Source organism: Delphinapterus leucas, chromosome 10 (genome assembly GCF_059928025.1).
Source record: "Delphinapterus leucas isolate spDelLeu-1000000601 "Yukka" chromosome 10, BTC_Dleu_Yukka2, whole genome shotgun sequence".
Lineage (NCBI taxonomy): Eukaryota > Metazoa > Chordata > Mammalia > Artiodactyla > Monodontidae > Delphinapterus > Delphinapterus leucas.
The window spans coordinates 2215334-2241658 of NC_143138.1; the positions used below are offsets into that span (position 1 = coordinate 2215334).

Genomic DNA, 26325 nt, shown 5'->3' on the forward strand with positions numbered 1-26325 from the left:
TCACACCTGTCAGAATGGCCATCATCAAAAAGAACACAGGTAACATGTTGACGAGGATATGGAGAAAAGAGAACCCATGCGCACTGCTGGTGGGAATGTGAAATGGTGCAGCCGCTATGCAGACCAGTATGGAGGTTTCTCAAAAAACTAAAAACAGAACTACCATATGATCCAGTAATTCCACTTTTGGGTATATATCCAAAAAAACCTGAAAATACTAATTCAAAAAGATACATGCACCTCTGTGTTCGTAGCAGTATTACAATAGCCAAGACACGGAAGCAACCTAAAGGTCTACTGACAAAGAAGATGCGGTATACATATGCAGTGGGATATTACTCAGCCATCAAAAAGAATGGAATTTTGCCATTTGCAACATGGATGGGCTTGGAGGGCATTATGCTGAGTGAAACAAGTCAGGGAAAGACAAATACTGTATGATATCACTTATGTTTGGAATCTAAAAAATACAACAAACTAGGGAAGATAACGAAAAGGAAAGAGACTCACAGAGACAGAGAACAAACTAGTTAGTGGTTACCAGTGGGGAGCGGGAAGCAGGGAGGGGCGACATGGGGGTAGGGGGTGAGAGGTACCAACTATTAGGTATGAAACAAGCTACAAGGATGTACTGTACAACACGGGGACTACAGCCAGTACTTTAAATTGCTATATATTAACCTTCAAAAATTGTGAGTCACTATGTTGTACACCTGAAACATAATATTGTAAATCAACTATATCTCAATAAAAAAGCAAGAAATACCCCGCAGCCGGGGCCCGGTGCTCCGGGAGCCTGACGAGGTGTCGGGAGGTGAGGGATGCATCCCTGCCACCAGCGCCTGCCCCACCCCCCGCCCCGCTTTGTGAGGGCACACGGAGACTGCGAGGCCTCAGGGACCCTCCTGCAGCTTCCAGGTGACACTGGGCCTGCCACACCAAAGCCACCAGCTGCCCCTACACCGCCGAGGCCCAAGGGGAGGATGCTGAGAAACACCTCTGTAGCTGCCGGCCACGGGGAGGGCGCCGTCAGCGTCTGGGTGGGCGCGCGGACAGCTGTCACACGTGGACAGCCAACGTCCCCCAGGCTCTGTGCAAAGGAGTTCTTACCCTGCTCTTCGCTCCTCGTTAGCCAACCCTAACCTTTGCTACTCTTCTCGTTCAGAGGGTGTGTTTTTAACACCGTGTTGTAGAAAAGGCTAGTTTTGCACTAGGCAACGTGAAGCTCACAGACCTGAGTGGCCCTCCCAGCTCCTCCTGGCTCACCCGTGAGAAGTCGGGGGAGGCAGGAAGTCCATTTCCTCCCAGCAACTCCGTGGGACTGTCCCTGGGTGGGCACGCAAGGAAGGGCCGGGACGAGGGGTGTCCAGCAGGGAGAGTGACTCACCGGCAACACCAGAGAGCCTTCTGTCCCCACCAGGAGACCCCCCCCCGGACCTCATCTCCTTCCTCTGCAACTATAAACGTGTCACCTAGGGCCAAGAGAACATGTTTTCTAGTCTGTCATCCTGGCAAGCTGACCCCGAGAACATTTTCTATCCCCAAAATAATCTTTGCAGGTTTGCCTCAGAGAGGAAAAGGATGCTGCATTTCCTTCAGTTTAGCTTGTTTAGCTCTTTTCAGCAAAATCTAATGATTAACGAGGTCTGCCGACTGCTGAAGGGGAGGGTGGCCACCCCCAGAGAGAGAAACAAGTCTGACCTCGACTTCCGGCCTCCTGAAAGAGTCCTCCTTGCTGGGCTCTTTGGTAAAGGAAAGACATTAACCGGGTAAAGAAAGACACCGAGGGGCTGCTCTCCGCCTGGGGCGCTTTGCAACGTCCCTCACGAAATAAGCTCCAGGCTCACTTCCCGTGTCAGGTTAAGCAGAGGGTTGGACCAGGGTGAATTACTTGCATTTGCTTGCTTTTCCTTAAATGCACAATTCCCTGCCATTTTATTCCCTGGGTATGGGACAGCCTTCAGGCTTGGCGTGTGTGAGTAAGAATCCAGGAGGACGAATCAGAGCGAGGCCAGTGAAGATGCTGCGTCAGCGTGACGCCTGCAGACGTGGGCCTCCTCCCAGAGCCCGGCACCAGGGGCCAGATGGTCAGTCCCGGGCGTCCTGCCTGAATGGGAGTGGCCCCTGCTTGTTGCCCACGTGGGAAAGGGAGGATGGAAGGGTGCCGTCATGCTGGCTTCTGGGCGGTATCCCACAGCCGATTAACTGCCACACTCCCAATTACACTTTAACAAGCAGAGCGTGTGCGCTGGGCAAGCTGATGACGTTCCCACACCAAGTTCGGGAGCTTGACCGGAAGTCACAACAGTTGCTACCAGGAAGACAGCGTGACGGCAGGGAGGCGATGCCCTACAAAAGGAAACCCTTCCATGTCGCTGTAACCTCGACAGCACCAGAGGGTGTGCCCGCCTGCGTACTGCTGCCCGGGACGGTGCCGGACGGAGCAGAACCCCCCTCCCCTCACCAGGAAAGCAAAGGCAGCTGAGTGCACGTCACTCTGCCTTTCAGAAAACAGACCCATCACGGACTCCTGGGGGCCGGGCTGCACACTCGGCCTCTGCCGGACACACGGCGGCTTCTTAACAAATATTTGTTAAACAATTCAGTGATGTAACTTGTTGGGCTTTCTCTCCGAGGCCCTTCTTTGGGCTGGAGACACTGGCCTCTCAGGCCAGTAGAAAACCAAGGCCTTTTCTATCTGCTTTTTATGTGAAACAGACTGTTTCCTGAGTCCTCCTAGGAGAGTGGACAGCGTTTGGGCTGGAGCAGAGCACAGGCATGAATTCAGTGGCCTCCCCACTCCACTCCTTTTCCAGGCCCTGCCGCGCTGCTTGCGCCCCAACGCTCCCCGTCCCTCCACCTGCCTGGACGGGACCCAGAGTCCAGCCCTCACCTCACTCTGGGTTCCCTGGGGGTCAGGGCGGAACAGCGGTCCGGGACCTGACGCCCAGCATGGGCCGCAGCTCGTCCGGAAGCCGGAGCAGAGCTGGTGGCTCATTCACCGGGAGCCCTGCCAGACGCGAAGCCCCGCCCCCCGTGTCCTCAGAAGAAACGCGCCCCTGCACGGGCGGCCCGCCACGCACCTTATTACTGTGGGAGTGATCTCTGCACAGAAGAACACGCTGAGGCTCCCCACTGCATGGGAGGCGAACATGCCCACGATGGAGAAGGTGATGGAGAACTTGTCTTTGACGCTGTCGCTCATTCCTGGGGGAGAACCAGGGGGGTGGTGAGGGGGGCGGAGGGAGGCCTGGGGCCGAAGAAGGGTCTTCCCTCCTCCCCTCTGCCCGGTGTGAGATGCAGACCCGGGAGATGCAGCATGTCCCGGGGTGGGAGGTCAGAGCCCTTCTGGCAAAAGCCTCTGTTGGGTCCCCCGGGAGTCCCTGCGGGTCTAAAATGTGGGGCTCAGGCTGACTCTGCCGGACGCCGTAGCCTACAGCGGCCAGCAGGGAGGGAGGCTGGTGGTCTCCCCGACGCTATGGCAACGCCCTCCCGTCCAGCCTTCCGGCTCAGCTCCAGAGAAAGGTCTCTGGTTCCAGAGAGCCTGGCCATCCTGGCCTCAGGCCTGACCAGTCCAATACAAGGGACAGGGCAGCCCAGGCTTGACTGAGGGGAACGAGAACTCAACCCCAAGAGGAGAACTTATGGGCCTGGAGGGAGCGAGCTGGACCAACTGGAGCATCTTGCCAGTGGCACCGGGTCTGACCTCACACCCAGGCGGCGCTAGGCGGGCACAGCAAGATGCTGGGGCCCCACATCTGGGGCGCAGCCCAGTTCCCCACAAGACCGCACTGGGAGCCCTGGCGGCACGGGCTCGGTCAGGCCAGGCACGTGCGCACAGCAGCGTTGTGTGCAGGGCAGAGGCTATGCCATCCCAGAGGCCGAGAGTAGCAGGCTTGTGTCGCTCACAGGCGGGGACGGCTGCTTCCCCTGGCAGCGTGGTCAGCCGGGCCCCCAGGGCCGTGCGGCCCAGCCCAGGCCTGTCCCCAAGGCCCTGCGTCACAGTGGAGGCTGCTGGGCTGTGCTGGCCACTGGTGCCAGGGGCAGGGACGAGGGCAGCGTGCAAGCCGGGCACAAAGCGGGTGGGGGGCGGGCGGCCTGACTTCCTAGAGGCGCGAGGGGCAGAGAGGACAAGTGGATGAGTGTAGTGTCCAACCTACGGCCAACTTCAGCTGCAACTCTTGGGGTGAAAGGGGGAGGGGAGAGAGAGGAAAGGGAAACCACAGGTCTGTGAGTCTTTGTGAAAATGCCCTGCAGGTGCAATAAAATAGACAACACGGTGCCGCACATGCGTTCGGCTCACCTGAGTCTGGATGCTGGCTGTATTTCCCGATCACTGGACCGCAGGAACGGCGGCACACGAGGAGGAAGGCGGGCAGGGAGAGGAGAAAGAGAGCAGGTCGGACGGAAGTTACCACCGCGTGCTTCCACGCGACTGGTTTCTAAGCACACCCCCTCCGGGACCAGCAGGGGTGGCCTTGCAGCCAGCCCAGCTGACGCCACCAGAGAGCAGGAGGGACGTGGCGCAGACGTTGGGGAGTGTCCAGGGCATCAGGGCTGGCATTTGACCAAATGGAGCTCCTTCTGTTCGGAAGGGAGGGCTGGGCCCCTCTGGCCTCGTGACCTGGGGAGGACGCCAGCTCCTGAGAGCAGGGGCCCGCGCGCAGCACCCGCCCTCAAGCCGAAGCGGGGAATCTCGCCATGTCCAAAGTTACTCAAGTCACTGCTGGTCTGTGCTCGGGGCACCAAGTGCTGTGGGCAGACCCGGCAGACAGCATCGCTGTGCCCTCCCAGCCTGGTCCCCACGGTGCCTGGTCTCCCGGGCATCCCTGCTCAGGGACTAAGAAGGGCGGCTGGGAGCCCCGGGGCTGCCGTGCCCCTGCATGTCCGCCCAACCGGCGGGAGCTGCAGAAGACTCCCCGAAGGGCAGCCTGGGCGGCCCCACCGGGGGACAGACCCCACGTCGTCACAGCTGAAAATGAGGCCAGTCTCCCGGCAAGACGCGGACCGCACGTGAACGTGCCCAAGTCAGAAAGCTGCTCCTGAGTCTGACACTGGCTATTCTAGAATCCAGTTTGCACAAGGCTGAGAAAGTCCTCGGTTTTCTTTCTCCCCCTTCTGTTCTGGATTCTCCCTCCCCACCCGGACATCACGCAGACCTGAAACACTACTGCAGGCTTCTGACTTGCCCAGCAGTGCTGACCGAGCTCTGACAGCTCAGGGGCGAGGGCAGCCATCAGAGCCTCGTGGTCCCCGCGGCGCCTGAGTCCGCTGGGGGGGATGGTGCTGGGCAAGAAGGCTCGGCTGCCCGGCTCAATCCCCGGGCTGTCGGATACCCTGCGGCTCGTCCCCGTGGCGGGCGAGGGCTTTGTTCACCAGGAGCTGCACTGAGCGTGCCTCGTGGAGTTGCGTGGGCGACACGGGCCGGCTAGCTTTTCTTTAAATTACTTTTAGCGTTTGCTGAGAGGCTCTCTGGCCCCAAGAGACTTGGAAACAGTCCCGAAAAGCAGTGTCCCAGTGCAAGGGTGTCGAGATGGACCTATCTCGCCCTTGATTTCACATGAGGAAAAAGTCCTTCACTCCTTCTCACGTGATGGATCACAGCGGGAGAGCGTGGCCCCCAGTGGGGTCACCACGCCCACCAGCACTGTGAGGGCCCGGCTACCAGGGAGCCCCGGGGCAGCGGGAAGCCTTGGGGTCGCATGGGAGGAGGGGGCACCCCACGCACGTGTTCTAGTGCGAGCTCGTCCTTCCCAAAGCAGCCCCCTGCAGCTGTGGATTCTGGAGGACGCCTCGGGCTGCCCACCCACCCAGGGCTCTGGAGTGCACGCCAGGCCCTGCCCACCGCCCGCCCGGGGCCTGGGCCCACTCACGGTTGAGCAGCCCGAGCTGCAGGAGCGAGGCCAGGGCCGTGAGGATCACGAAGAGCAGCAGGCCTCCCCGGCGCCCCAGGAGCCGCACCACCGGGCACACGGCCAGGCAGGACGCCAGGGCGATGCCGGCCGCCGTGTAGTAGTCGGCGTAGAAGTTCTCGAGCAGTGGCACCTTCACCTCGTGGCCCACCATGCTGCGTGCGAAGCAGTGGTGGATCCCGAAGCCGGTCAGCCTGCGGGGACACAGTGCCTGAGGCCACCACCTCCCAGCGGGTGCGGGACACCCTGCGTCGCGTCCAGGGGCAGAGCAGCCACTCGGAAGGTGGCGGGGAACGCACGTCAGAGAGGACGTCAGGGAGGGGATGTGCGTGGTCACCGCCCTGCCGTGGCCTTACGGAGGGTGCAGGCATAAAAGCAGGGAGACCCTCGGCTCAAACGCTGTCTCTCATGAAATCCAGGTGTGAGGCAGGCGCCCCCAGGGTCCCTGCGTTTGAGCCCGCATCGTGGGCACCGAGGGGGCCCATCAGAGCCACTTTCCAGGCGGGCCGACAGGCAGGCAGCACAGCGGGTGAGCACAGCCTCTAGGACACACCGCCTGTCTACACCTCTGCCTCTCCCGGGGTTCTGGAAACTCGGGGACCCGCCCCGAGAACTGGCTCCCCTGCCACCCCTCGCTGCTACTTGCGGCTCATGTGTCCTGGAGGAGCAGGAAGGGTCAGGCCAGTGAGGACATCTGGTCTTGGAGGCCGTTCAATGCTTAATTTACCGTCCCCCGCCCCCCCCTGCCCTGGGTTCAGCCCCCTCCTGCCCCACAGGGTCACAAAAACCCGCAGGGAAACGTGTGTCCCAGCCGCTCAGGCGGATGTCCATCTGGGAACAGGAATAAAGATGTGTCGTGTTTCCTGGGAGCACGGGGCAGCAGGGCTCTGAGGCCCCGGTGGACGTGCCCCGTGGGAGCAGGGCTACGAGCGCCTGCCTCCGTCCCTGAGCTGAAACGCCCTTGTCTCCCAGCCTCCCTCCTCCGTGCTTTCAGCAGACTTTGAGGACGCATCAAGGTCAACTACAGACCTGGTCCTGCAGGTGGGAGCCGCCCTCCTCCAAACCCATGCGTTTCCCCTTGGGGACAGGCAGACCCGGCTCCCCTGGGCCACGTTGGACGGCCTAACAGGTGTGAGTTCAGCGGGGCTCCTGGTCTCAGGGCGGGTCTCCCACCTTGTTGTTCTGGTGGAAGGACGTCCTCTGACCACAGCAAAGCCAGAGAGACTGGCTCGCCCTTCCCCAAAACAAGAATCATTAAGGTGGAAACTCCCTATCTTGTCTATGTCACCATTTGTGTTTTTTCCAAAATAAAAGTTGGAGAAGTGACCCCACTGTAAACGGGCCCACTGGCCCAGCCGGCGTCTGCCTGAGACTGGGCAGCGGGTGGCCGGGCTGGAGCTGACCCTGCAGAGACGGGCCTGAGGGCTCGGCCCCGACCAGGCGCGCGGCGCGGCTGCCCCTTCCCCTGCCTGGGCCTCGGTTGCAGGACGAGGTGTCCGTTAGATCTGGGCTCTTCCACTGCTTTGGTGCTGGGATGTTTTGTATCCTCCCCCAAATTATTTAACCTGGAACCCCAATCCTGAGAGCTGATTAAATGGAGCTGCTTGGACAGGAGCAGCTGTGGGATGTGGGGCCAGAGGCCCGCCCCTGGGCCTTGCTCTCTACCGACGACGGCCGTCCTTAGACTGTGCACCGAAGGGTGCAAGCTCCCCTCCCCCAGTGACCTCTAACCCCCTTACTGCCTAGATGACCTGTGACCCTGAACGAGGCCCCACCTGGGCAAGCAGGGAAGGGCAGGGTTACTGAGCTGTGAGCCAGCAGCACAGGCTTGCCAGTGCACACTGAACCCGGGACACTGCTGGCAGAAAACGGCGTGAGCCATGAAGGTGTAGGTGCCAACCTGGGGCGCCGGGCTGGATGTGGTCAGCTAGGTGGGAGGGCCTCTGGCCACGTGTGGAGGTCATACCCAAGGCCGGGCCGGCCCATCACCACCCGCCGTGACCCTGGGGTCGGGCCTCTGCAGGCGCTGGCTCCACGCAGGGAGCTAGGACACTCAGCAGCCTGGTCTCCCCTCGCCCGTGATGGTGCCTGGAGGCCCACACGTGCAGGCCCCCGAGCCCCCCGTCACTGTGCCTCGGGGGGAGGTGCCTCCCGGGAGGTGCATGGCCAGAGAGCCCCACTCCCAGGACGGCCCTGGACGTGAGCCTGCTCTCCGGCAGCCCCGTCCCCCGGGACACGTCTGTGCAGCCCGAGTGGCAAGCAGGGGGAGATGCCGGGCTGCCCCGAGGCTGGGGGTCCGCGTCTGCCGGCACCCGTAGCCCGTCAGACAGCTGTTCAGAAGCTCTGACGGGGTTGCTCAGGCTCACCCCGGCCCTGCCCCCTCTCCCCCGCCCCAGGCCCGAGCCCACCTGCGCCCATGACTCACGAGTTCACGCACAGCACCACGATGTTCTTCCACAGGTTCCGGGTTCCCACCACCTTCACGATGCAGACCTTCTTGGGCCTCCGGGAAAGCTCCTTCTCCAGCTCTGCAGGGAGGGGGGACCCGTGAGCCACGCTCGGCCAGGCAGCCCCCCCGACGGCCCGATGCGCGGATTCGGGGGTCAGGAGAAGGAGAGTGTTTCTCTTTAAGGCAGGGGCAGGGCCTGGCTCTCAGGGGAGAAAACTCGCCACAGAGACACTGACTTGGCAGGTGCAGCTGCCCACAGGGCCCGCAGGGAGGCGGCAGGACACACACAGCAGCCACCTGCATGGGCTCTGTCCACTTGGAAGGGCTGCGGAGGCTGCTGGGGGGCGCGGAGGCCCTGATCGGGCTTGGGCAGGGGTCCTCTTCCTTACAGAGTCTGAACCCTCTGCTCAGGGACCAGGAGATGCATGCACTGCTCTGGTCCCCAAACCAACTCTGTGGGCCAAACAGGCTGAGGCTGCTTCCTCTGCACCTGCCCCTGCACGGCCCACATATTAGGAAGAGAAATGAGTGACTGAATGAACACGTGTGCATACGCGTGCACAGAGGTGTGGCCCGTGCACATACGTGCGCTGAGCCAGACAGACGGCGTCTCGGCTCAGGTGACGTGACCAACTACAGCTTGGTCGCGAGACCCAGCTTCTCGGGGGGCCCAGACCAGCTCTGAGCAGACGCCAGGCCCACACCAACGAGGTCGAGGGGTTTGCCGCCGTCCTGGGGCCGCCGGTTCAACAGGGAAGATCCAACGAGGAGACGCCCCAGCCTCCCCGTCTCCCGGCATCTGTGAGCAGAAATGCCGCACATTCAGCCTCCGGGTCTGTCCCTGCTCCCCTGGCCGGCCGTGCCCTCGGGGGAGGGGACCCCTTCTCAGGGGCCAGAGAAGAAAAAGGAGACTTAACCAATCAAGACTGCCGAGGTCAGGGGATGCAAGGAAAGACTGACAGCGCACCGACCACAGGCGGCTGGGAGGTGAGAGCAGGCAGCCCTGGGTGGGATCCTACGGCAGGGTCACTGGGGGTGACGTCCAGTCCAGGCTGCAGCTGGGCTGACTGCAGTGCAGCGACGGCAGTTTCCCAGTCGTAACAGGTGCAGGGGACGTGCGATGTTACAACAGGGAGACTGACTGGGGCTTTTTCAAAATTCTGTGCTCTCTTTGTAACTTTACTATAAACCTAAGAGGAATTCAAAACAAGTTTACTAAAAATAAAGCACGCAGTGGGGTGGGAAGGCCCGGAGGGAGTGGGGTTGCCTCAAGAGGGGCCCAGGAGCTGCAGCCCCCTCGGGGGGGCTCCGAGGTGTGTCCCCCTCCCTGTACTGCTTAGGGGGTACTCTCACCCTTGGACGTCCTACCTCTTTCCTGCCATCCAATGGCGAGAGGGTCACCAACCTCACTAATTACAGCTGGAAGGAGCAACAGGTTGCTTAACCATAACCGTTTAGGAGTTTTTTATTTAAAAAAATGTCTGGATCAGTGTCACCAGCTGGGGCACACAAGGAAGAAGGTGACACCTGTCCTATGTCCGAGGGATGCCATGCTCCCTCAGTTTCCAGAACTTTCTTCCGTGTCAATATTCAGGCACAGAGCTGCAGGCCTGTGCACCAGCCAGAACGTCCATCCATGGACCCTCAGCTCCTGACATCCTCCTGGCCTTTATCATCCCCTCTGCGAAAACGGGCCCATCTGATTTACAGACATACTTTCCCCATGGTCAGAACGCCAGAAAACTTTTAAAGAGCATGGAAACATGGTTAACAAACACATAGCGTTGATCCAACGATCTGAGTATCTTCACTGTTGTGAAACTGGTCAGGAACCCATTTATCACAGCCACACTTGCCCACCATGGAAATCTTCCAGGAAGAAAAACTAAATGCCCATTCGCATGGCTATATAGGTTTAAATTTTTTTTTTTTTGTAATGCAGCTAAAACTTAATTCCTGATACTTTCTAGTGTATGAAATAGATGTTAAGAAGCTGTAGTAACTGTAATTATGACCTTTTTTCTTTCTGTTCTTAAAGCTTTAAACTCTGGCGCCCAAGCTGACTGTCGTCTACAGAGGTAACTGCATTGTTCTGAGTGGAATTACACTCACCTCTCCGGGGCTGCTGGTATGTTTTCTCTGTTACCTGCACCCCCAGCCTCTCGACACCACCACAGACACGCAAGAAGCCATGAGGCCTTCCTGGCCCTGCGCTCCGGCCGACCCAGACCGTCCTGGCCTCTCCCCACCCACTGCAGAGACTCCTTCCTGGGCCTGCGGGGACACCTGCTGACCCCAGAAATTCCCTCTCAACGCGCGAGACTCCAGCCGGCCCGAGGCCTCTTGCAGGAGCAGAAGTAGGTGCGGAGGGTCAGAGGCAGGGCGCCGGGCTCGGCTGCCTGGGGCCGAGGGTCAGAGGCAGGGCGCCGGGCTCGGCTGCCTGGGGCCGCCTTAGCTTCATCTCCTGCTGGGGTGTGACTGGTGCAAGTCACCTGACGCTGGGGACTGTGAGGTGGCCCGATACAGGGACCCGCTTCTCACCTCAGGTTCAGGACGGACGGACAAGACAGAGTGAGGCACGTGGGGCGGGCTCCCCGCTCGGTTACCGAGAAGGGCTCGGGTAAAGCCCCTGTGGGCCTGGTGGGGGCCTCGTACCTCCCAGACTCGCTGCCTGACCTGGTGACGCCGGACTCGGCTGCTTCCCTGCGGTCAGGCTGCCCGGAGAGGGCCTGATGCCGGGGACCCCCTCTCTGCACCTGGCTCACGTCCAAGGAGGAAAAGGGAAGCCGGTTCACTCTTCCTCGGGGGCTCCTTCCATGCGGAGGGAATGCCGGGAGCAGGGAAGCCGTGCCTCCAACCCTCAGCCTCCTGGGGCCCCTTTCCCGTATGTACAGCAGGGGCGATCTGATCCATCGGAAAGGTTCTGATGAGGGTCAAACGCCTGTATGGCGTCTCAGCCCCCGAGGCAGGGCTGAGGGCGGGGCAGCAGGGAGGATAGAGTCAGGGCGGGTGAGAGCCTGGGTTGGGGACGGGATGCTGGTCAGTGGCCTAGATAAGATGCTGGGACACAGCATTCAAGCAGGCAAACCGGTCCAGCCCAGGGAGGTGCAAGGGGCCACTTCCGAGGAAACAGACACCCGCCTTCCTCCAGCTTTGCCCTGGTGCCATCATGTCATCGTCACTGTCACCGTGCGCCTGACAGCTGGGAGGGAGCAGAGACCCAGAGGCGGGCGAGAGCCATGTGCCCCGGGGCGTGAGCGCATGCCACCCCAGCCCCCAGTCAGGGGGGTCATGCGTGCTGCTGCCTGCCCCCCAGCACAGAGACCAGCACCAGCCCAGCTCCTGAGCGAGGATACCACTTTCTAAAAACCGGAGGGAAATGAATCAGCGTAATTAGGATGGAGAAGACAAGCTTCTCCCAGACAATATTTTAACCTGAGAGAAGTGAAGTGTGGTGATTTAATTAGGGAAATGCCAGAAACAAGGCACTTTGACTTAAGAGCGCTGACCTGCTAATGGATAGGCCTGGACAAGTTTGGGGACAAGAGCCAGACGCTCCAAAAGGGGCAAACGTGGCCTGAAAGGAGCGAGGTCCACGCACCCCTCACCCCCCCCGCCCGCCATGCCAGCACGTCCATCTCCCTCTCGGAAGCAGCACAGGGAAGCTGCTTCTACTGGGCTTCCTGGGCTCAAGTCCCAGCGCTACTACTCACTAGCTGTGTGACCTCTGGCAAGATACTCAACCTCTCTGTGCCTCAGTTTCCTCGTCTGCAAATGGGGATAATTACAGTACCTTGCACAGAACTGCTGTGGAAAAATTTAAGATAATATCAATACACTTCTAATATTGATATTAGATGCTTGCTTTTCCTGTGAAAGTCCAAATAGTCAATATTTTAGACTTTGCAGGTCACAATAAATCACTTCTAGTGCTTATTAAACACACAATGTTCAGGGTTCCTTCCAAGATCTACTGGATGAGAATCTCTGGGTGCCGGGAGGGGCCCAGGAGTCTGTATTTTAACACCCTCCAGGTGCTCTCATGGATCTGATCTAGCTTTTGTGCTGACGTTCCTGACAAACAGGGATTCTATGGATCTGAAGTGTTCTGCTTCCTCAGAGGCCCAACCAATAGGTCCTGACAGACACAGACAACACAGCAGCTCTCTGCAGGTCCTGTTCGGGAGAGACAGGGGGCGAAGGCCAGCGCCCCCTGGCCAGGATGGCCGGCACCAAACCGCAGGCGGGCAAGGCTGTGTGCCCCGCGTGGTTCAGCCCTCAAGGTTCCCCCGAGGGGCGGGGCACACCCCCTCTGGGTTTGGCCTTGGCCATGTTCCTGGTCTAGCTGAGGACCGACCGCCACAGGAAGCTGGACAGCTGGCTGGGCAACGAAGGCACCAGGGGTGATGTGGGCTGACTCCCGGTCCCGGCGGGATGGGTGGCGGGTCCCCCAAGTCTGGCGGGGCTGTGGTTTGAAGGGAACACGTGCTCACCAGGCATCACGCCTTTGATGTCGCTCTCGGGGTTCATGCGGTTCTTCTGTGTGAAGCGCAGGATCAGCTTCTTTGCCGACGCAAACTGGTGGGTGGCCATGAGCCACCGCAGGGACTCTGGGAAGATCCTGCAAAGAGACAGGGAGTGGCTGAGGCTCTTCCCATCGGGTGAGGCATCAAGACACAGCTCTGTCAGGGGCTGGGAGCGTCCAGCCGGGCCGGACTGGGTACCCGTCTGTGAGCGGTGGAGGCTGGCGGGTGCTCAGGACTCTCTCTTGGCCCAAGCAGGCGAGAGAAGACCGTGGCCCTGGGTGTTTCTGGCTTTCTCTCAGAAAGTGTAGAAGTTGCAATGTTTAAAATGAGGCAGAAAGGAGCAGTATCCTCCCAGCTGTGTCAAGAAATCTGTGTATACTTTTCACCAGACGCTGGATTACTAAAACACGTTCCAGCAATTCATGGAAGGGCTGCTTTTGTGATATTTTGTCTCAAAAAACGAATGTTCATAGAATGATTTTAAGTTTAAAAAAAATGCCCCCCCATCCTAGCAACCTGACAGGCACTTTCTGTTTTGAACATCTGGAGCCTGACTTTCCCAGGGCTCAACTGTAGAATTAGTTTCATCTTGCTGCTAACTGCCCAGAATGCCTCCCTGAGGTGGGTGATGGTTTTCCAGTGTAATGAGCGACAGACTCCTTGCTGGTTTGTTTGTGTTTAGGATGAAATACGGTGAGAAGTCCCGTTGGAAAAAAAACCCCAAACCAAACTAGTGTCTTATCAATGCGTTTTGTAATTTTACATTTATAACGAGATTTGCAAGTCCACCAAGGAGAACCATGTGCCTGTCTGGAGCAGTGGGTCAGCTTGCTTTTTCTGTAAAAGTCCAAATAGTGAATATTTTAGACTTTGCAGGTCACAAGGTCTCTTGAGAAAACAGCCACTGCCATGTGCCCAAGGATGGAGGCTGTGTTCCCTCGGGACCCGATTTTGAAGCAGGTGGCACCCCTGTGTGGGAGAAGCAAAAGCTGGAAGTCAAGGCTGGGGATGACAGCACAGCCTCTGCGGGCGCAGCGCTCCAGGCGTCCCTGTGTTTCATGTCAGTTACAGAGTGTCAAGGAATCGTGACTGATGATAAGAAGTTATCTTTGCTACTACCCAACACCTGCCCCACCAGCTCTGGGGAGCCTCTAATCAAAGTAAGGCAGAAGCTGCAAAAGCTCTCAGTGCTAAGTTTTTATTTCAGAGTCACATCACTAATGATGTAACGGCTGTCACTCCCTTACCTGTCTGAACAAAAATCAAGTTTCTAAATGTTCATGATGTATTTTGCAGAAACAGCTGACTTCAGTGGTACGCTGGGATGGTCTGATCAGAGTGTTAATCTACGCTGGGAGACCTGGGTTGTCACCAAGAGTCAAAAAGCCACCGTCCCACGTGGCTGCACAAAGGTGCGGGCGAGCTGGGGGCCCACCCTGGTGAGGTACGGCCGGAGCATTAAGACGGGCTCAGAAAGTCTCATGTCCTTTCGCCCAGGAGCCCATATTGGAAAGCTGATAAAACACAGGTTTCAAACTGTAAGCACTGTTTTTTTTTTTAAAATAATAAAAGTTAATGCTTGCTTTACTAGCCTCTAGTTTTTATAATATTGAATATAATTCAAGCAAACAGAAACACTCACAATATAACATAACAGACATCAATATTATATAGATATTAACATCTTGCCGTGTTTTATCGGATCTTTTCTTTATAATGAAATAACCTAACACAAATGCCCACCCCTATAGCTCTCACCTATGTTATCTCCATCCATCTTTCTGATTTATTTGGGTTTAGTGTCACTTTCTCATTTCTTAAGATAGACACATAGGTCATTAACATTAATTCTTCTTTTCTAATATATGCATTTCAGACTTCAAAATTTCACCTAAGTATCACTTTAGCAACATTTCACAAGTTTTGATAAGTAGTTCTTGCTGTGATTTGATTATAAATATTTTGTGATTTCTATCAGGATTTTTCCTTACCTATGGTAGCCAGTAAGACAGACAGACAGACATATCTCATATATATACATAACATTTCCAAACATACCGGTTTTGAGAGGGGGGTAGTGGTGGGGTTGCAATCTTGTTTCATTGACTTTTAATTTTATTTAGTCATTTTGAGAAAACACAGTCTCTGTTACTGCAAACTGGTACAACCAGAATCCTGGATCCAAGAGGAGGAAAGAGAAGGAGAGGAGAGAGGCAGGGCCCAGGGAGGGGAGGACCTGAGGTTATGGAGGGGCAGCAGCCCTCGGACCGGAATGAACCCGAGTAAAGAAACAGGTCTCTCCCAGGAGACCTGGGCACAGCGACCAGGGCTCTGTTAGCCACACGTCCTGTCTCTGCTGGCGGACAGCACTGCAGGCCGCTTCCTCCACGCCTGCCTGGCCTACGCTCACCCTTCTGCACGTTTCCCATGAATTTACGTCTTTCCAGCTCATTATGTTGTAGTAACATTATCCCCACTTCACAGATGGGGAAACTCAAGCAAAGCACTCAAGGATGTGTTCCAGATTCCTGGGCGGTGAAATGCAGAGCTGGATTTGACCCCAGGCAGTCTGACTCAGGACCCCACATCCTTAACCCTGGGGGATGCAGCAAAGAAACCAACCCCGCGTGCGGAGACATCGCTCCCATGACTGGGGTTTGGGAGATACTGTTCCAGCGCCACCTCCTCAGCCCTTCCAGATGCCACAGTGCCCTCTGGGTATTTAAACCTGCTGCAAAGTCATAAAGAACTCGCTGAAATGTCAGCCTATGAGAAAGCCCAGAGATGGCGGTTCTAGCTTGGATACTGTGCAGCGTGGCCACATTATGGGAGTTTAACGAAATGTCTGCTGACAGGCACATAATGTAGTAACACCATGAAAATTAAAAAACTGGCCAGTGGCCCAGGATCTGGCAGGAGTGTAGCTGAGCCTCAGAAATACCCAACATTTTCAACAAAAATAAAAGAGCACGGTAGGCAGCTGGAGCCCACGTCTGCTGGTGGACCCTCACGTGTGGATGCTAAGAAAAAGCGACCTTGAGGATGACCTCTGCGAACACAGTAATGTGCGTAAAAGCCACAGCGGCACCTCTAGGAGGGAGCTTTGCCGTTGCTGCCAGAAGCGGCGATGGCTACGGGGACAGGCACTGGTCCCCAGAGTGGGTGGAAAAACAGGAGTGTTTGAAAGCTGGAAGTATCTGGTCCTCTCAAGCGCACTGTGTGGCAGAACTATTATCACCCCTCTTCCACAGATGGGAAAACTGAGGCAGAGCAGGTTCAACTATGTTGCCCGGATTATGTAGCTATTAAAGGGGCAGAGCTGGATTTGAACTCGGGAGACTTTCAGGCTGTGATCCCTCCAAGCCAGGGGTTCAATGGCTCCAGGGCTTCTGCGGGAGGGTGTGGGCAAAACTAAAAGTCTCCTCTCGTCCAGTTCAAGTCCTGAGCCCCTGGCGGCAAGCGAGGGGCACAGGAAGGGCAAACGCAGAGCCCTGGGCAGAAGTCCCACCCCCTCCCTGAGGATGGTCACAGGTTGATGGACCTCTCGCCCCAAGGCACATGGTCCTGAGGCCTCCGAAATACATTCAGGATGGTTAGAAGGTCCAGGATCCCTCATTCACAATTCCAGAATCCAGAAGATTCTGAAACCTAAAACCTCTTCATTTAACTCACTTGGGAAAAGACCTGAACTCCCTGAGGCAGAACGGGACCTACTGGGTACGAGCGTCAGCCTCGGGCATCGCTCTCCTGAGATGCAGACACTTCCCTGCAGAAGTGTGAGCGTCCGGTGGACACGTCAGCATCCCCAGGGGCGGTGGCGGGGCTGCAGGTGGACAGTGCCACCCCTTCCCGGCAGCAGGCATGAGTCACAGGTGAGGAAGCTGTGCTTAAAGACTTCAGCCACGAAGTTAATTTTTAATCACAGATAAACCCATTCTCTACTTAAAAACTAAAAGATTCCAGAGAACTCCGCCTCCCTCCGCCGACGACCTGCCCCAGTCCTGGCGCCCCTGCACCGCCCTCCCCACCCCGAGCTGACCCCTGCCCTGTGGGTGCACATCCTTCCAACCACTGGAGCCCCGTTTATCTCAAGGTGCTCCCTCTGCTGTCACACTGCCCCTACCTTCAGTGGAAAATGCCTGTTACGCTCTCAGAAATCCCCTTCCTTCCAGGTGGGCACACAACTGCCCCCGTGGTGGTCCGGAGACCGTCACCCCAGGGGTGTGCACGGTGGTGTCCACCCCGAGATCCTGGGAGGAAGCCACGCTCACATCCTACCTGTGCACTGGGGACACCAAGGCAGGTCAGTCCTACCTGGGCCACCTCGTTTCCCAGCGCATCCCGAGAACATCCAAACTCCACCTGGATCTACAGGCCATGAACCCCGTGGCCTCAGTTATCCCACGAAAGCCAAGAACCAGAAATTTAAGGAAGAGGCTTTGACTGAACGCCAGGGAGGTCACAGAGGATGCACTGCAAACCCAGGCTTTCTTCAGAGGAGAACCCCCAGGCCTCACTCAGACAACCGAGTCCTGGGTCAGGAAGTCCCAGGCGGCGATGGGGGTCGGGGAGGCGGTGAGGGGCAGAGAGGCTGGGCAGGGGCAGCAGGAAACGCCCAACTGGGAAGGCACAGGCTTCCCGGCCTTGCTCGGGGGCATCAGACTGCACCCCACACCACAGACCCTGCTGCAGGATCACACTTCTGCAGCACACGCATGTCTGTTGACATGATGAAAACCCTTGAATCACTCACAGAAGAAGGCAGAGTCACACATCTGAACTTGAAGCCCAAGGGGGTCTCTGATTTGCACTTAGCCTTTCCCCGGTGGCACTGATTCAAAGGTCTGGGACCTGGCCTTCGAATCCCTAGGGCAGCGTCACTTTTCCCACTTCAGGCTTACAGTACTACTTAAAAAGCAGGAAAAAATATTTTAGAAAGATGCCCACCCTGGGGGATTCCCTGGTGGCGCAGTGGTTGAGAGTCCGCCTGCTGATGCAGGGGACGCGGGTTCGTGCCCCGGTCCGGGAAGATCCCACATGCCGCGGAGCGGCTGGGCCCGTGAGCCATGGCCACTGAGCCTGCGTGTCCAGAGCCTGTGCTCCACAACGGGAGAGGCCACAACAGTGAGAGGCCCACGTACTGCAAAAAAAAAAAAAAAAAAAAAGAAAAAAGAAAGAAAGATGCCCACCCTAAATAACTACAATAAAGTATCAATTCTTAAAGAATTATATGGAAAGTTTATTTATGTGGAACTACTTTTTCAATGGTACCAATGTAAATGATGTTACTGTATCAAGAGAGGAAGATTTCCCTGTTTCCTTTCTTTTTCTTTAAAGGAAAAACCTTTCTTTAAAATAATTTATTTTTGGCTGTGTTGGGTCTTTGCTGTGTGCAGTCTTTCTCTAGTTGCGGTGAGCGGGGGCTATTCTTTGTTGCAGTGCATGGGCTTCTCATTGTGGTGGCTTCTCTTGTTGCGGAGCACGGACTCTAGGCGCGTGGGCTCAGTAGTTGTGGCTCGTGGGCTCTAGAGCACAGGCTTCAGTAGTTGTGGTGCATGGGCTCAGGAGTTGTGGCTCGCAGGCTCTAGAGCGCAGGCTCAGTAGTTGCGGCGCACGGGCTTAGTTGCTCCGCGCATGTGGGATCTTCCCGGACCAGGGCTCAAACTCGTGTCTCCTGCATTGGCAGGCGGATTCCTAACCACTGCGCCACCAGGGAAGTCCTTTCCTTGTTTTCTGATAGATGCCCTTGGGTTGTTCCTCCAAGCTGAGCATCAGAAGCCATTCCAACAGGAGGACCCTGCCGGCTTCCCCTCCTTAGGCCTCTGACTCACCACATGCGTTCCAGACCTCGACGCTTTATGATTTAATAGTAACGTGTTGCTTCTGATCTGCTTTCCCATCTTTGTCTTACTTCCTGCCTTTCTGTTATCTGGCTCCGTCTCAAGTGTGTCTGACCTGCATTCCTGGATCTGTTCTACTAGCGTTGTATGGTCTCTCAGAAATTAAAATGCGATACTGCGATCCTTTCATAATACTATGAAGTTGATATTTTTTCCTTAACATTTAACAATAAAAGCAAGTATTCCTTCTACCCCACTGGAGGACCTGACACAGACGACGATTCCACGCAGGCTGCCTTCCAGCAAACCCATGTAACACCTGCGCTTGGCAATGCTCTACAGTCAAAGTATGTCTCTCTCTTCAAATCACCGAACTGGAACATTTACTCACAAAGTAAATATGGACAGGAAGTAAGGCTAACTGCTAACGCTCTTTGAAATTAATTTTACCCTCAAGTTGTCTTGTCTGTGTTTCTGATGTAGTTAGTTTTGGGTGACACACCTGTCGACAGGTATGCTCTCGTACTGGTGATGTGACATCACTGCACTCATGGGATAAATGTGTACTGAACATGATCAGCCTGCCGGGGGGAAAAACATGTAAATTAGTAAATGCCTTACAGGGAGCGTCTTCTATCAAACAGGTTAGAAAACATAGAGGGAAGGACGTAAGTGAAGTTGGAGGAGCACAGCCATGAAAGGCTTTGCAGAGATGAAGTTTCCCTGAACGTGTGTGTGAAAAGAGTGTTAGACAGTTGTTCTAAGGGCGCTTTGATTTAAAGAGGTGATTCTAGCTGTTAATGCTTTGGGGGTATTACCAAGTATCAAACTTATGACATTCTGTAAAGATTTTCAAAATGAAAAAATTCAGAGACTAGAACTGAATTAAACACCAGTTGGGGGACTACCCTAAGTTTCTGATTCAAACGCTCTTACAAAAATAGACACTTGGTTCCAGTGGCTAAGCTTTGAGTTGCATTTTTTTTTTAAACTTTAGTTCTGTTTGGTGTTAAAAAAAAAAAAAGGTAAGTAGTTTCAGTTCAGGGCAGAGCAAATGGATATGAATTAGCTCCTTTAAAAAAAGTCAAGTTCATGACTTGAGTTAGATTTAGTAAAGTAGGGAGAAGGGACAAGTATGAAATTAAAGAAAATTTGGCTCTTAGGATGGTTAAACCCTAAAGTCTTCCTAAAGCAAATCAACTCTTCTTGTAAATCTTTGTAGAACAAGGAATTCTTTCATAATTAAATGGCCACCACACTAGCTTATCTGTCACATAAATTTGGAACACTGCATCTCTTGTTTTTCAAAATGATACACGCCTGAGCTCCAGAGTTCTTCCACTACAGCAAAATTGTGGAGGGACTATATCAGGAGGCCGGTTTATAGACCAGTTTCGTGACCTTGGGCAAGTCACCTAAACCTCCGGGCCTCTGTTTCCCCATCTGTAGAATGGGGTGGGCGTGGGGTGTGTGGAGTCACACCAAGGCCTCCCCCCAGCTCCAACATTCTCTCCCTAGTTTATTTCAAGGGGCTGATGGTAACCGTGGCCCCTTCTGAAAGTTAAAAAACATGCTGCTCACGCAGTGCACTTGAACCAATATCCTAATGCTGCTCTAGGTGTTGCCAGGACGAACGGAGCTGGCTCCTAAAATGCCTTTGGAGCTGGCCTTTTAAAGGCTAAGCAACTCGGGATGTACAACAGTGTATAACGGCTGCGATCAATTTAAAATGTTCCTCAGTTCCCACTAGAAACGGGAACATTTGGAATTCATCTGGGTTGGTTTTTTCCACTTTCTCTCTCCTTCGACTCTCTTCCTTCTGCTTCTTTTACTAACTTATCCACGTGCAGAATGATCAGGCTGAAGACAGCATAGGGCACACAGGGCATTTAAAACGTAACATGGTAGGGGAATTAATTTGGCATTTTTGCAAATGATAAAAATAAAATGAGATGTTGAAAAGCAATTCGAGGAGATAAGTGGGCAGAAGGCCTTGTGTGGTTCTGCTTCTAACTGGAATTTTGTCGGCACCTCTGAATCAACAACCGGTTACAGGGGGCTCCACAGACCCTCCCCGGGGGCCCAGCTTCCCCCTACCTGTGGCTGCAGTATCGTCCCGACAGGATGATAACCGATAAACGCCACTCACCATCGGGGGGCCCCTGCTGGTCCTGCCCTGACCTCAGACCCGGCTCCGGAACCTGGCCCCTCTCTCTCTGTCCATCCACATGGACTTCTGCCAGCTGCCAGCCGGGCAAACACTTGGCAGCTCTCACTAGACACCTGTCACCAGGCGGCCATTTCCCCAATTTCTGCCAGCGGCCAACAGCTCGACCTCACTGCTCCCACCACACGCACACACGCGTGCACACTTGAACACACAGGCTCGCACGCACGCTGCCTGAACCCTGCCTGGTCTCGAGGCTCAGAGATCCTCAAGCTGGCCTTAAGCGACCCCCAGCCTCCCAGGGGTGGGCAGGGGACTGGGGTGGAACATTGGAGCACGTGTCAGGCACGGGGTCCGCGTGGACCACGGTGTGGCTCTGGGGTCAGTGACGCTGGCCTTCAGAGCGGAGACCAGACCCTGTGGGAGCGCCTCTCTCCGCATCTACTTGGAAACATTTCAGTTGACTGCAGGGGTTCCTAGTACTTTACATAATCTCTGCCCACTCAGAAGGCAAAAATGGGGTTGCCTCTGGCCGCCAATTTAGAGAACATTTTGATCTCACTTTTAATTGCTCATATCCTATGCTTATGACTGACATACGGGCTATCATTTTTATGTCTATGTTTGCCTTTGTCAGTACTACCTAGTCTTCCCCCATCTAGATAACTTGTAGACAAACAGGATTTGGCTAAAAAAATGTTTTTTGCTCTAAGTTTCCTGAAACTCTCCCCAAATGAACTATCTGATAACCTGTACAAATAATTACTGCAGATTCATTCAAGCTCCCAGAGGCTACACGCCTTTTATGACTCACTTCTCACTTCTTCCGCTTCCTGGAAGGAAAACATCGTCCTGTGAGGCTTAGCCTTTGGTGATGGTGTAACTGATTCCAGTCTCCCTCCTGGTGTGCAGGGCCCCCTGCAGCCCTTGTTTTGCCTGTTTGCATAGTGTTATTTTGACCCCGTACTGAAATAAAACTGTTTTTGATGGAGGAAAGTGTTTTGTCCCTCAAGTGCATAGGCGAGAGACAAAGGCCGGCAGCCGCAGGGATGCACGTATATACTCGTCCTCATGCTGGCTCTGGAGCGGCCGCGGGGATGCACGTATATACTCGTCCTCACGCTGGCTCTGGAGTGGCCTCTCCCGGCTTTGACCTCGGACCAGTGCTGGTACCAATCTCTGTGCCTCGATTTCTCCATGCGCCGTGGAACCTCCTTCAGAGGGCCTGACTCAGAGCAAACCCTCAAGAAACGTTAAAAATTAGTCTTATTTTGGCCAGAATATTTCCGATGCTATTTAAAAGAGCCAAGTAATGTTTAGGAGCGCTTATCTATTGGAATTGTTAGTAATTTTTTTTTTCTGGATATTTATCTGACATGAGGCCCCTTCAATGTTTTATTGGCTTGGCCAAAAAGTTCGTGTGGGTTTTTCCATAACATCTTAACAGAAAAAAACCGAACGAACTTTTTGGCCAACCCAATACAATGGCTTGTTTCTTGAAATTTTTAAAATTAAGGTCGCTTTTAGCACATAGCATTTTCCCGAGGGTTTTAATTGTCTCTCCTCTACCGGTGAGTCCCGAGGTCAGCCCAATCGAACGTCCTGGGTTTCAAGGTTTATCTCCCATTTGAGGAATGGATACCGTGGCTTATTCTCCAGTGTTACCAGCGCAGCTTGATCTTTCTCTAACTTCCTTATTATTCCCACGTTCATTTTCTTCTTCTCCTTCTCCCGAACGTTTCCCACGATCACGCTGACTGCCAACAGCACTCGGTTAATAATTCAGCATCTTCACACGTTTTGAAACTTCGAGGCAGTTCACACAACACACACACCAGGTAAGTCTCAGGTGAGACCCTGTCCTACCCAGGGACTTGGCTGGGAGTCTGGGGAATGTGAAGGAAAACCGCACCCAGGCTCCCTGCAGGGGTGAGGGACACACAGGTAAGCCAGGTGGGACCTTTCCCTCCCAGCAACTTCCATCACGGGCCACAGCTGAAGACTCCCAGACATACATGCATGTGGGTTTATGTTCTCACAGTGCAGATAAAAATCACTGGACTCAGTACTGAGGGTTTTTTGTCTTCGTCTGTCAGTTCCAGGAATGCCTATGACTTCTGCCGTCTGCCGTCTGAGGTGACTCACAGTGGGGCTGGACTGGACAGCTAGGTCCCGTGTGGCATCTCACAGACCCTCAAGGACGGCAACTGTGTCACGTCCTTGCAGAACCAAGAACCGCTTCTTTTAAGAAGGGTGTGTTACCCCAGCCAACCCACATCTCCTTTCACTCTTGACAACATCTTTCACTTTATTGGAAGTGGACCAGGTCCCGTATCCCATAAGCAGATATCTGGCTTTTCCTTCTCACTGGGCAGCCTGGTGTACAGCAGCCCTCTGGGACCTGAGCCATCACCAGCACCCCTGGAAGGCTTCTTAAACTGCCCGCAGACACTGTGACTCAGTCAGCCTGGGGTGGGGTCTGAGCCCTGGTGTTGCTAACAAGTTCCCAGGTGGTGGTGGTGGTGGTGACGCTGGCCCGGTGGCCACATTCTGAGAACCACTGACATTCAGAAACCAGTTTTTAATGACTCGCCACACCTGTGTCTTTGGTGCAGCTTTTTGATGTCCTGGTTTCCCCAGCTAAAAACAGGAATAATCCCACCAACCACCAGCTTGTACCTAATCCGAAAATATCAGGTTGATACAGCCTCGCACACAGAAACCTGCAGCTGATCTCGGGAAAAGCGCGTCCTGAAAACTTTAAGATGTGTTCAAATCGCCATACCTGACAGTGCACCTGCCTCGAAGGAGGCACGTGAGGTGGCCCTCCTTGGTGAGCTGCTCCACCAGGCAGGGGCGTGGGCACGTGGCACCCGACACCTGGCAGACGCTGCCTGGGGAGAGGCCTTGGTGTCGCAACCGTGCCCAGCACATGCCAGGCCCAAAGCAGACATGCACGTGCTCGTCCTCACAAACTATCACAGGTACTCGGCACCAACAGTGATGCTCTAAGGCAGGTGACGGCACGCACCGGCGTTTCGGGGGGGTGGCCGGAACATCTCCATCATGTCCCGGAAATGCCTCCCAAGCCCGGACCGTTTGCCCTCTTACCCACCTGTGCCCCAGCAGATCCACAAACGAGACCTCCCAGGGCTACCTGCAGAACAGACCTGGAACCAGACCCCGTCAGGTGACCCTCACCAGTGCTGCATCGGCACCCGCCCTGCCCTGCGGCCACTCCCACAGCAGACAGAGCGAGGCTCCCAGGGCACAGCTCTGCCCCGCTTCGGCCGCTGGCGTGTTTTCAGGTGGCAGAGGAAGCTCGGCGCCCAAGGCCCCCCACGTCTGACCCACCTCTGTGTCCAAGATCATCTTCCGCCCCAACCAGCCACTTGGGCTCTGGCCACACTGACCACCGCCTTCCTCTTCCACAAAAAGCCAAGCGGAGCCAGCTTTTACCCTGGCTGTCACCGTGTGCCGGCCATGCAGTCTCAGCCCAAAAGTCACTTCCTCAGAGACCCCGACCCCACCTGTTCCTCTGCATCCCGCTGCTTTATTCCATTTCTTCCTAGTGCCGGTTATTTGAAAGCATGTTATTGGCTGACTTACGATTTATGGGCTGTGGGCCCCCCATCAGCTCATCAAGTACGTCTCAGTGGGCAGAAGTTCGGTGAGGTGCACGGCAGTTTCCAGAATCCGTCGTGTCTAGAACGGCACGCGATGTGCCTAAGTGGTAACTACTCATAATAAATGAGGTGAATCCACTTCCGGCACGCGGTGTGCCTAGGTGGTAACTACTCATAATAAATGAGGTGAATTCACTTCTCTTTCAGACTGGTCTGTTTTGTAGAATTCCTGAGATGCAAACTCCCTGAAGTATAGTTTTTGCCCGTGGTAATGGGTCCCCTGGGCTCGGTGAGCTCATCCTTGGTGAGAATTCCCTTCCACGTGAGTCTCGGCTCCGGTGATGCCCCACGGAGGTTTCATTTCTGACCCTGAGGTTCCAGCGAGCTCCCCTGGTTCTTCTGTCAGCCTTGGAGAGCAGTTGGAATTTGGAAAGGAACATGTAGCCATGTGTGGTGCAGACTCCAAGGCGCTGATGTCTTGAGGGTGAGTCCTTCCCACCCACGGCCCGGGGCAGTTGTCCAGCTTTGGAGCTGAGGCCCTGTGCTGCGCAGAGATCTGTTATCACTGATGCTCTGAGGCCCGGCTTCGTCCCGGGGGCTCAGTTCTAAGTGCAGAAGCGGCCTGAGATCTCAGCCCCGGGCCCCGCGCAGGGTTAACCCAGGCCCCTGGGCCCCTTTCTGGTTCAGCTGCCCTGTGGTGCCCTCTGCGTCACTCCAGCGTGAATGCTGTCCTGGGTCTCTGCCCCAGCACCCCCTTTTCCTGTGCTGGAGGTCAGCGCTGTGTCCGTATTTGGTTAATGTCACCTCTTACCTGGTGTGTCTGGATGCTCCCAGCTTCCATGCGGACCAGAAGATCCTTCACCTGCACCCTTTCCTTTGTGCTCCTGACCTGACCCTGCGTCCCGGGGACTTCATGTCGTGTGTTCTGCTTTATGGCCCTGTTAACACACCTGTTCCTCAGGCCTGCTCCAAAGCACCAAGCAGGCTGCCGGGCACCCAGGGCACATGCGATAAATACTTGCTCTTAAAGTAAAGAGTGACTTTCAACATTTTGTCACCAATAGCCGGTCGTGCTGGCCGCTGCAGCTCACTGCCCTCCCCAGAGGCCAGTTCATCCTGTCAAACCACAGAGGCTTCTGCGAGAAATCTTCTACCGTAGTAGAGGGGAGGAAGGGTGGTCATTAGGGGGCGAGAAAGAAGGGGCACCTCAATGGCCTTTAAAAGCCAGTGATGCCCCTGGAGCCACTCACGACTACAGGCAGAGGTGGGACACATCTCTTACCGCCGATTCCCTCGACTGGCCCCAGATACACCCAGGCTTCCACACTGGGAAGGCGGGGATACAGTAACAGTAAGAGCAGTAGCTGATCTCTGCAAGCGCTACTGCAGGCCGGACATGCGTCAGGGGCCTTACGTAATAACACAAGGGACAAGTACACGGGTGGGTGGAGCAGGTCTGCCCCATACTGGGGTGCCTGGTGCCTGCGGACGCTGTCCATCTGTCTGTCCACACACACTTCTCACTTACCAGAGTACCCTGGGTACCCTTTTCACCATAAAGTCATATTTTTACATTTGTGTGTTTCAAAGAATTATTATGTTTTACAATGGATTTAAATAAATGAACATTTTTACCTTGCCTAACACTAAACCTTGATATATTTTTAAAATTTAAAATAAAAAAATAAGATAAACAAAACCCCTAATGCTTTCCCACATGGGCCAGGCCCCCAGACCTGCTCCAGGAAACCCTTCTCTGCCTTTTCTCTCTGTCAGGTTTCCTCCTACCTGGGACAGGTGGGAGC

The 26325-nt window shown here is 55.2% G+C and overlaps 1 protein-coding gene across 14 annotated transcripts in view; it reads right to left on the minus strand.

Annotated features, from left to right (window-relative positions):
- Positions 1 to 26325, minus strand: part of SLC22A23 (solute carrier family 22 member 23) — a 143976-nt gene that overhangs the window by 12165 nt on the left and 105486 nt on the right. For 7 of the 14 annotated variants that reach the window (XR_016394502.1, XM_089918228.1, XM_089918223.1 and 4 more), the window contains 6 exons: positions 12855 to 12982; positions 8338 to 8440; positions 5874 to 6106; positions 4304 to 4336; positions 4157 to 4180; positions 3084 to 3207 (listed from right to left, as the gene is read on the minus strand). Coding sequence is in view for 13 of the 14 variants with exons in the window: in XM_089918228.1 (XP_089774354.1) it covers positions 3084 to 3207; positions 4157 to 4180; positions 4304 to 4336; positions 5874 to 6106; positions 8338 to 8440; positions 12855 to 12982 (645 nt within the window). In the remaining variant the exon portion in view is untranslated. Of the gene's footprint in view, positions 1 to 94; positions 2350 to 3083; positions 3208 to 4156; positions 4181 to 4303; positions 4337 to 5873; positions 6107 to 8337; positions 8441 to 12854; positions 12983 to 26325 lie in introns of those variants that run through there. The other 7 variants (XM_089918224.1, XM_022586554.3, XM_089918229.1 and 4 more) reach the window with 6 other exon arrangements.